This window comes from Nelumbo nucifera, chromosome 1, assembly GCF_055504915.1.
Source record: "Nelumbo nucifera cultivar China Antique chromosome 1, China Antique-T2T, whole genome shotgun sequence".
Lineage (NCBI taxonomy): Eukaryota > Viridiplantae > Streptophyta > Magnoliopsida > Proteales > Nelumbonaceae > Nelumbo > Nelumbo nucifera.
The window spans coordinates 36,157,014-36,167,369 of record NC_142649.1 but is presented as its reverse complement, the minus strand read 5'-3'; the positions used below and the strand labels follow the sequence as shown (position 1 = coordinate 36,167,369).

At 37.6% G+C, this 10,356-nt stretch overlaps 1 protein-coding gene across 2 annotated transcripts; it reads left to right on the top strand.

The window, feature by feature from the left end:
- The first annotated feature begins 1,511 nt into the window (after positions 1-1,511).
- LOC104608284 (putative galactinol--sucrose galactosyltransferase 1) lies at positions 1,512-8,431 on the top strand. Of its 2 annotated transcripts, none has more exons than XM_010274225.3 (14): positions 1,512-1,908; positions 2,249-2,458; positions 2,664-2,923; positions 3,031-3,121; positions 4,266-4,314; positions 4,421-4,512; positions 4,583-4,690; positions 4,779-4,913; positions 5,093-5,494; positions 5,595-5,736; positions 5,828-5,895; positions 5,990-6,124; positions 7,508-7,725; positions 7,928-8,431. In XM_010274225.3, exons 2-14 carry the CDS (start codon positions 2,268-2,270, stop codon positions 8,302-8,304), a joined length of 2,268 nt encoding a protein of 755 aa, XP_010272527.1. In that variant the 5' UTR covers positions 1,512-1,908; positions 2,249-2,267; the 3' UTR covers positions 8,305-8,431. The 2 variants fall into 2 exon arrangements, with proteins under 2 accessions (XP_010272527.1, XP_088752516.1); XM_088896390.1 differs by having other exon boundaries at positions 1,801-1,937.
- The last annotated feature ends 1,925 nt before the right edge of the window (positions 8,432-10,356 follow it).

Below are 10,356 nucleotides of genomic sequence, written 5' to 3'. Positions count from 1 at the left end.
ACATCTTTGTAAGATCTTCCTCGAACATGGATGACAAGGCCAAAGCAGAAGATTCTATCACAGTACTTCCATGCAATACATATAATCTGCCAACCTTGTTAGCTTTCATAACTACCAAAGCACCTTTGGTTACCTTATGAACTCCACCTTTAGCTGAATATCTACAACCACTGGAGTCAAGTGTACCCAAAGAAATCAGGTTCTTCTTCAGATCAGGAACATGACGGACTTCATTTAATGTCCTCACAATACCATCGTGCATACGCACCCGAATGGTCCTTTTACCAACAACCTTGCAAGTTGCGTTGTTGCCCATCAAAACAACTCCACCATCAAAATTCTCATATGTGGAGAATGCACTTTTGTCGGGACACATGTGGTAAGAACATCCTGAGTCCATAATCCATTCTGAACCCTTCCTTGCAACTGCATCTGCTATCATCAAAAGATCATTCTCTAACTCATCCGCCGCAACACTTGCTTCGGCTTGAGGATCTTTCTTTGTGTCACCGCTTGCCTAATGTTTCTGTTTATTTTTCAACGTGAAACATTCAACCTTAACATGACCTTTCTTTTTGCAGTAGTTGCAAGTCAAATTACGATGCTTTGGCTTAGACCGAACCCTTGACTTACTGTCGCGACCTCTTTTAGATGGCCTGCCACAAACAATGAGACCCTCGGTTGTGGAGTTACTTGGGTTATTGGTCAGTTGATTATCAGTCAATTCGCGTTGTAACAACGCATTCTTTACATCTTCAACTGTAATCTCCTCACGCCCATACAATAAAGTTTCTCTAAAATGCTTATATGATGCGGGTAAAGAACACAAAAGAGTGATAGCCAAATCTTCATCATCAATCACAACATCAATATTTTGCAGATCCATGACAATCGAGAAAAACTCATCAAGGTGGGTTTTAATTGAGTTACCTTCCCGAAGACGAAGGTCCTTAATTCTGCTTTTCAACAGAAGCTGATTGGTCACACTCTTTATCATATAGAGTGACTCTAATTTGAGCCACAATTCTGTCATAGAGGTTTCTTTAGCAACTTCACGAAGAATCTCGTTCGATAAGCACAAATGAATAGTCGGCATGGCTTTCATATCAATCTCCTCCCACTTTTCATTAAACATGGATTCAGGTTTTTTCTTTTGTCCGGCCAAAGCCTTCTCCAAGCCATTTTGAATCAGAATCGCTCTCATCTTGAGCTTTCATAGACCAAAATTCACATATCTATCAAATTTCTCAATATCAAACTTCATTGATGCCATTAATAACAAAATTAATTGGTAACTCTGATACCAATTTATTAGGATTAATACTCTGAATTACTGATTAATTAGTATAGCGATCTAGAAAACAATTGAGAAAATATGTGAATTATAAAACAAATAATAAAAGCAAAAGCGAAAGGTAAAAATGACACGAGATTTACATGATTCGGTATATACATCCACGGGAGAGGGAGGAGAACTTCTTTTATTATGTCCTTTGACTATAGACTAGAGTATTACAAACTGGCCATCTTAATAGTGCCGAGATGCTTTTAACGAACCCTTGACGCACTCCATGGCATAGGCTGCAAAGGCAGAGAAACCAGTAGATAACAATATCTGCAACAAAATTGAATGACACTGCTGAGTGATGACAAGAAGAAACATCTGGATGGACTCTGACAAATGTGTTTATCACTCAAAAATTGTGGCTCTCTCAATTTTTCTCTCTCCGTATAAGAGCTCTCTGATGCTCACTGCCCACCTTGATCTCTCCCTGGAAGCTCCTTTTATAGAGAAGAAAGTGGGAACGTGGTCCCTGAATTTCAGCAAGATGAAAGGGGTGGAGTAATTAGTGGACTGTTGAATTACTGAGCCACACCAAACGTCAACAAGCCATGTGAAGTTTACAAGTGCGTGCCCGTCAAATTATAATATGAACGTAACCTCTTTGAGTTTTGTTTTGAATTTCTTTTAGTTTTTCTCCGTCTGTGCTACTACTCTGTGCTTTCTGCTAAGTTGTTTTGATATTTTCTTGGTTTTGTTTTTCAGTGTTCTGTTGTTTCCTCTTTTCTTTCTCATGGTTTTTCATTTTTAGTTTGTTTTGTTTATTTTTGCAGTTTCTGGGTTCTTTGAGGTTCTTTAGAAGTTTCTCGATATCTTTGCTCTGCTTTTTTTTTGGTAAACTGTTAATTCAGTTAATGAGAAGAAATCATTCTTTTCCTGTTTGGAATTTCGATTTGGCTGTTGTAGGTTTGTTTTGATTTACAAAATGACTAGTGGATCTGGGGTTTCTGTTGTTGATGGCAAGTTGATGGTTTTGGGAAACTGCATTCTGTCTGATGTTCACGAGAACATCGTTGTAACTCCTGTCAGTGGTAATGAATTCATTAATGGAGCTTTTATTGGCGTTACATCTGATCATAGTGGGAGTCACCGCATTTTCCCCATCGGCAAGCTCAAGTAAGTTCTCAAAATTTCTAAGTTACAAGGAAGTGTCTTTCAGTTCTCCCTTTTCTTAATTTGTACCTTCAATTTAGGAATTAGTTCTAATTAGCTTTCTGTCATTGCTTGGTTGATCTGTAATATCGGTAGACATAAGTTGTATGTTTATTGTGGTTTACTGGATTCGTGCTTCTCTGTTTTGATAATCGTTTTAAATTTACAGGGGATTGCGTTTTATGTGTCTTTTTCGCTTCAAATTATGGTGGATGATCCAGAGGATGGGTTCTTCGGGCAAAGATATCCCATTCGAGACGCAATTTTTGATTGTTGAAGGACATAATGGTTCTTACTTTTGTGAGGAAAGTGAAGATCAAGTAGCTGAGTCTGCTACGTATATTGTTTTCTTACCTATTTTGGAGGGAGCTTTTAGAGCTGTTCTTCAAGGGAACTCAAATGACGAATTGGAGATATGTTTGGAAAGTGGTAGACATACGGATTTCAGATTTTGACCTCCTTGTTCTCGCTTGGAGTGTGCTTTATGTTTGTGTGATGCTGGTATAAATGTAAAATGTTGGTTTGGTACCTTTCAGGAGACCCTGCCATTGATGAGTTTGAGGGGAGCCATTTGGTTTTCGTGGGAAATGGATCAGACCCTTTTGATGTCATCACAAATGCTGTAAAGTAGGAATATTATTAATTCATGAAGCATGTTTAAAATTTAAATTTTCACTTACCTCTATTTAGCATCTTGAGTTCTGACTAGATGTTAATATTGTCCATTGATCATGTCTAAGAAATTGTTCGTATTTGGAGTTAGGTGAGATTGTACATCAGAACCTTTTTTTTCTTTGCACTAGCCATTAGAACATTAGTTCATTAGAATTTAGAAAATGTCCCAAACTTGATACTCTTTTGTTTCTATTCAGCATCTTGTTGTTTGATGGAATTAACTTGAAACTCTAAATGAGGAGAATAGATATTAATTGCTATGTATTAGTTCAGATATGAGCTTGGTAGCAAGATTAGATCAAATTAATAAGATATCTTTTATGATAGAAACTTATTTAGATTTGAGAACTTAGAATTTTTTTTTTTCATGAATGTGTCCCTTGATAGAGTAGAAAGACAAAAGGCAAATCAGGATTAATCTAGCTGATTACTTGGTTGAATTCCTGGAGCTTCACCAGAAAAACAACAGCTCAAGAGTATCTTATTGCATTTGCTTGTTTACTCAGCTAACAAGGGATTGGATGGATATCATAGATCTTGTTGGAGCCTTTCATGCTTGGTCTTAAATGTTAAATTTGAGTTGATTTGGAGTTAGGCAACCTAATATGCTGTCTCACACTACTGGATTGGTGCATAGTGAAATGATGGGATTGTATGTTATAGGTTATAGCTAGAGTGAGGCTTTGATCAAACTACAATAGGTTAATGTAGTGTCAATTATATAGTTAAATTCAAATCAGCACATAATATGATACTTCTAAGTTCTAACAATATTAAATGGCACAAATACCCTTGACATTACTTGTAACATTGGGCATACTAGATATAACCAAATCTGATGGGTTAATACTTAAACAAAACAAACCAATAGAGAATTAGTAGATTTTGGTATCTATATTAAGTATTTAATTTGCTTACTGCCATGATATGGAGAGTGAATTTTGAACTGATATTATTGCTCTTCGTTTCTGTGTACCCTTCTTCTACCCTTTGATTTTGTCCAACCTTGGATCAGCATTGGCATCAACTCTGATCCAGAAGTAACAATAGTTATTTAAATTAATTATTGATGTATTTACATCTCAAACTTATATAGGGAAGTTGAGAAGCACCTACAGACATTTTCTCATCGTGAAAAGAAGAAGGTAGTCTATTTTCAAGTAGTCTTAAACTTGCTTTGTACATGAGGTCCATGTTGATGAATGTGGATATTGATATCGACTACTATTAATTACTTTTTTGTTATTTTAGATGCCAGACATACTCAACTGGTTTGGCTGGTGTACATGGGATGCATTCTATACTGATGTTACTGCAGAGGGAGTGGAGCAAGGGCTAGAAAGGTCTGGCTTCTAATTGCTGTGCTTCAGATATCATCCCAATGGTGGGCTGATATACTGGTGTTTCTTGCAGTTTAGAGAAAGGTGGGATTCACCCAAAGTTTGTTATAGTTGACGATGGATGGCAATCTGTTGGTATGGATGCCAATGGGATTGATTCCAATCTCCCATATGCAGCCAAGTAAGAACCCTTCTCAGAATCCAACCTTATTTGGTTTTCCATCTTTTCTTTCACATGTTATATATTTTTTTCACTTTCTTGCTTGCAGTTTTGCTAACAGGTTAACCCATATGAAAGAAAATCATAAATTTCAGAAAAATGGCAAAGAGGGCCTCAGAGAAGAAGATCCAGCAATGGGACTTGCTCATGTTGTTACTGAGATCAAAGAGAAACATGCTTTGAAGTAAGACTGCCTTTTTCAAATTATAAAGTCAAAGAAAAGGAAATTATGACTCAAACTTCTCCTACAAAAGCAAAATTTCCTCCAGATATAATCTCAGTTTACTGTTTCTTCAATCCATATAATATCTTCAAGAGAAATTATTCCGACCATTCATCCATCTTCCTTCCAAACTTTTCCAGGTATGTGTATGTATGGCATGCAATAACTGGGAATTGGGGTGGTGTTATGCCAAATGTTACTGAAATGGAATACTATGAATCTAAGATGAACCATCCCATTCCATCTCCCGGGGTTCAGTGTTGTGAGGTTTTTAACAGCATTGCTGCAAATGGTGTTTCTCTTGTAAACCCTGAGAAAATTTTTAACTTCTATGATGACCTTCACTCTTATCTTGCATCATCTGGCATTGATGGAGTCAAAGTAGATGCTCAGAGCATCCTTGAGACTCTAGGAGTGGGCCATGGAGGAAGAGTGAAACTAACCAGGAAGTACCATGAGGCATTAGAAGCTTCAATTTCTAAAAACTTTCATGGTAATGGAATCATATCCTGCATGAGTCACAACACTGATAGTTTGTACAGGTGCGCTCATTTCTTTTTAGTATTGCTTTTAGTGATTCTAATTGTCTCATTTTATACCCAAAGAGTTTTGATTTGGTATGATATTGCATTCTTGATATAGCTCAAAGCAGGCAGCTGTAATAAGAGCTTCAGATGATTTCTTTCCAAGAGATCCAGCATCCCACACAATTCATATTGCATCTGTCGCCTACAATTCTATTTTCCTTGGGGAATTTATGCAACCTGATTGGGATATGTTCCATGTAAGCTATAAAAAACCAATTTTCTGGTATCTAAGCTTCTAAAAGCCACATCAGTTGTTGGATTTTAACCCATAAATCATTTTGTGGTCAGAGTCTTCACCCCATGGCTGAATTCCATGCAGCAGCTCGTGCTGTTGGAGGATGTGCTATTTATGTCAGGTTTACAACTAAATTAATTTGTGATAACTCTGGCCATTGACAATAGTTTAGTGGAAGGATATTTTTTCTCATGATGGAAATCCATTTCGTGCAGTGACAAACCTGGATACCATGACTTTAATCTGCTGAAGAAACTTGTGCTTCCTGACGGGACCACACTGCGAGCAGGACTTCCAGGAAGACCTACAAGAGATTGCTTATTTTCAGATCCTACCAAAGATGGGAAGAGGTGAGCAAAAGTTATTTTACTTTACATGCATATAGTCATATGCATGTGCAAATTGGTCTTGTCATATTGATCATACTTAATTGCAAGATTAACTTGATCTAATGTAGAGAGAAATGTGACAATTGGCAAACCATCAGGTGTGCCTGATTAGATACTGTGCCTGGACATGGAAATCATGTTTGGCCTTGAAGAGGCTGGACATGGAAGTGATAACTGTTGTGCATTGAAGGGACTCACCAAAACCGGAGATCTCATGTATGCATAAATAGGACTTGCATACAAGAATTGAACACCAATTTTAACCCAAAATTAGAGCTTGAGCTATTGGGTTGTGAGCCAATTCTTGTATATAAGTTCCCTGCATCTCCATCTTTTTCCAATGTGAAACTTTTCTTCTCACACACAGACACAGTCATCCCAACATCTCCCCTCATGTGTTAGTCTCTTCCATATTAACTATTCTGTACTCCCCTTCGAACAAAATGTGTTATCATTATCACCAAGTTTGACACACACCAATCAAGAGCCCTTTGCTTACAACCATAGGGAGCCAACTATGAGAGTGCATTCCCGTGGATGGAGTCATTATGGAGATCATCTGCTCATGCTAACTACTTGACCATGGGTAAACCGGCAAAGCCATGGGAACTACTATGTGCATCCAACAAAACTTTTGACTTTGAGACCACCATTGTACATTAAGGGGAGTCTCCAAAACTGGGGAGCTCATGTACATGGACAAGAGTTTGACATCACCTTTATCCCAAAAGCTTAAGCCACTAGGTTGTTGACCAATCCTTGTATATATCCCTTGCATCTTTTATCTTTTTATAATGCAGGATTTTTCTTATACACTCAAACATGCATCCCAACAATTATCAATGTCATAAAGGCCAGGGTTGTCTATGCCTCTTCCCTCAACATGTATTTAGCAAACCCATGTGCTTATTAGTGTCAATAAACCTAGACTGGATGTCAACCTGCCAATGTTGGCAGATTGCAGGTAAACAGTCTGACTATTCAGGTCAACTTTTTGACCTGCTTGAAGGAAATATGCAAGAAATTAAAATCCAATAGAATTAGAATAAGGCCTTTTATCATGGTTATCCATGAGGACTTTGACCAGATCAATTTGGATAATCATTCATCTTGGAAGCGGTAACCTAGTATTTTTTTTTTTTTTTTTTTTGATCAGCAACAATATCAAATTTTATTACTTAGAAAGCGGTAACCTAGTATTGAGGTCAAAACAGTCCAACCATATGGACTGTTTGGTTCTCAAAGCACTAATGCTTATACGTGCATAATACAAACACACTTAAACTGGCTTGCACACACCCACACACAGGATTTTCTATTTAATCCACAATTGTTGCTATACAGTCTCATGAAGATATGGAATCTGAATGATTTCTCTGGAGTTATGGGGGTTTTTAACTGCCAAGGAGCAGCATGGTGTACAGTTCGAAAGAAGAATATGATCCATGATGAAAAAACAAGCTCAATCACTGGGATTATTCGTTCAAAGGATGTTGACCACATACATAAAATTGCTGAGGAGGGATGGAGTGGGGATGCTGTCATTTATTCCCACTTAGGTGGTAAGCGTTGCTTGCTGAACTTGTATAATGTATCTTTATCATGTTTATGTTACTTGAATATAAGAAAATTATAGAATTTTGAATTTCAAACTAAACTCCTCTGTCATGAAAAATTTGAAATGATTGAAGTGAACCTCAGGTTTTTAAAGAAAAAAAACCAAATTATTTGGTTTCCTAATTAATTTAGTCTGATATTTTGCAGGAAAAGTGATTTATCTTCCAGAGAACGCATCTTTTTCAATTACGCTGAAATCCCACGAGTATGAAGTTCTTACAGTGGTTCCTGTTAAGGAATTGTCCAACGGAGCTTATTTTGCCCCGATTGGACCAATCCAGATGTTCAATCCTGGAGGAGCCATCAAAGAGTTGAGATATGAACTGAAAAGAAGTTCAGTTATTGACATGAAAGTTCGAGGCTGTGGTACATTTGGAGCCTATTCATCTGTTAGACCTAGGAGGATTACTGTTGATGCTGATGAAGTAGAATTCACATATGATGAAGGGTCTGGTTTTGTGAGCCTTGTCTTGAGAATTCCCAAGGAAGAGCTATACCAATGGAACATAACTGTAGAGCTATAAAATGGCTATACCAGCTACCCTTTCTGTAAGGAACTATTTTCTCAGTTAAAATGCAGATTTTCTGTTCAACTAAAAAAATCCACTATTCGGATAGTCTACATTAAATTATATTGTTCTTTTAATTGGGTGAAAAGAATGATTTAGAAAATGGTTTAACTGTAATTAGTAAAAAACAGTAACTTTTTAACGAAAGAAAGGATATGGATAGGGACTACCATGGCTCAGTTATAGTGCAGATCATTCTCATGCATAAGATTATGTAGAAAATCATCTAAAGCACCTTGTTAAAATTAATAAGAAACTAGCGGAGGGGTCCCTGCCTCGCAGGGGCTGGAATGGAATTACAACATTGCTATTTACTACATTAAAAAAGACAATGGTTTCTTAATAAGAAACCTGCAATTATAAGTACTCAACTCTTGAAACTCGTGTAAAGACTTAAAAGAGATCATCATGTGTTCATTTTTTAAAATTCAGCAAAGCATCTCATATATAAGAATACGATCACATCGAGAACTCTCAGTTGACCTAGACAATAGGACCATTCAGCCCGAGAACCGTCCATGCAACCGGTTTTGTTTTACTCTAAACCCAGTCCCTGGCAAAAAATCGTTGAATCAATCAACGACCCATTGATCCAAGCAGTCAAACCATCGACCCGTTGACCCGTTTAAAGGTTTTTGTCCATTTTTATTTTTTAATTTTTAATTTTTGTTGTCAAAATAGGCCATCCATTTGAACTAGACGGCCGAACCGTCAACCTAGAAACAGGTGACCAGAACGGTTTCGTTTCCGGGTCGTTTTTTCTAGATGTCAATAATTAGACGAAATAACTTTATAGTCATAGTCATGGGAAGGGTGGATATTGCAAGGGATTCCAAAACCTTGAAAGATAAATCCAAAGTGACCTTAAACACAAAAAATTGGCGGTAAATCCACCAAACTAGAAAAGCCAAGGAAAAAAAAAAACAGAAAATCAACTCCAAAGTTCTGCTTTGAGACGGAGCTAAATGTACATGCAATCAAAGAAAGAGAAAAAGCATATCATCTTGTAAGAAAAAAAAAAACATTGCACAAGAAAACCCAAAGAAAAAACAAAAGGGAATAAATAAAATGATGGTAAACCCTATACCGTACATGCTCGAATAAAGCCAACAATAGAAGAAGCCTTTGAATAGTGAAAATCCAAAAGCATAAAAAACCATGGTATTCGAACTGCCATTGACCCGGACGGACGGACATTTTGGCCCAGGAACCGTCCAAGCAATTGATTCCGTTTTACCCCAATCCTGGTTCTTGGCCAAAAACCGTTGAATTGATCAATGACCCATTGATCCGGATGGTCGATTTGTCAACCCATTGACCCATTCAATGGTTTTTGACCGCTTTTTATTTTTTTAATTGGGAGCCGTCCAGGAAACCGGTTCCATTTTATCCCAATCCCGGTCCTTGGCCAAAAACCATTGAATCGGTCAATGACACATTGACTCAGGCGGTCGAACCATTGACCCATTGACCCGTTCAATGGTTTTTGGCCATTTTTCATAATTTTTTTAATTTTTGTTGTTAGAATGGGACGCCCGTTCAAACCAGACGGTCGGACCGTTGACCCAAAAACCGGTGACCAGAACAATTCCATTTTTAGGTCGTATGAGTCACACGCTCAAATGACATAACACGTATGATACTGCTTAATGGACCTCATACACTCAATTTTTTGCCCGCAATTTTTGTTGTCAAAATGGGCCATCCATTTGAACCGGATGGTTGAACCACCATTTTTTTATTTTTTTAATTGGGAACCATCTAGGTAACTGGTTCGGTTTTACCCCAATCTTGCACCCTTGCCAAAAACCGTTGAATCGGTCAACAACCCATTGACCCTAGTGGTCGAACTGTCGACCCGTTGACCTGTTCATTGGTTTTTGGCCATTTTTAATTTTCTAACTTTTGTTGTCAAAACGGGCTATTCATTCAAACTGGACGGTCGAGCCATCGACCCAAAAACTGGTGGCCAGAACAGTTCCATTTTTGGGTCGTATGAGTCATACA

What these genes read in the sequence shown, in the direction of transcription:
- LOC104608284 (XM_010274225.3), top strand. Translation starts at nt 2,268, where the DNA reads ATGACTAGTGGATCTGGGGTTTCTGTTGTTGATGGCAAGTTGATGGTT. An exon ending in AATCTCCCATATGCAGCCAA is followed by an intron (nt 4,691 to 4,778) that starts GTAAGAACCCTT and finishes TCTTGCTTGCAG; the next exon opens with TTTTGCTAACAGGTTAACCC. An exon ending in AAAGAGAAACATGCTTTGAA is followed by an intron (nt 4,914 to 5,092) that starts GTAAGACTGCCT and finishes AAACTTTTCCAG; the next exon opens with GTATGTGTATGTATGGCATG.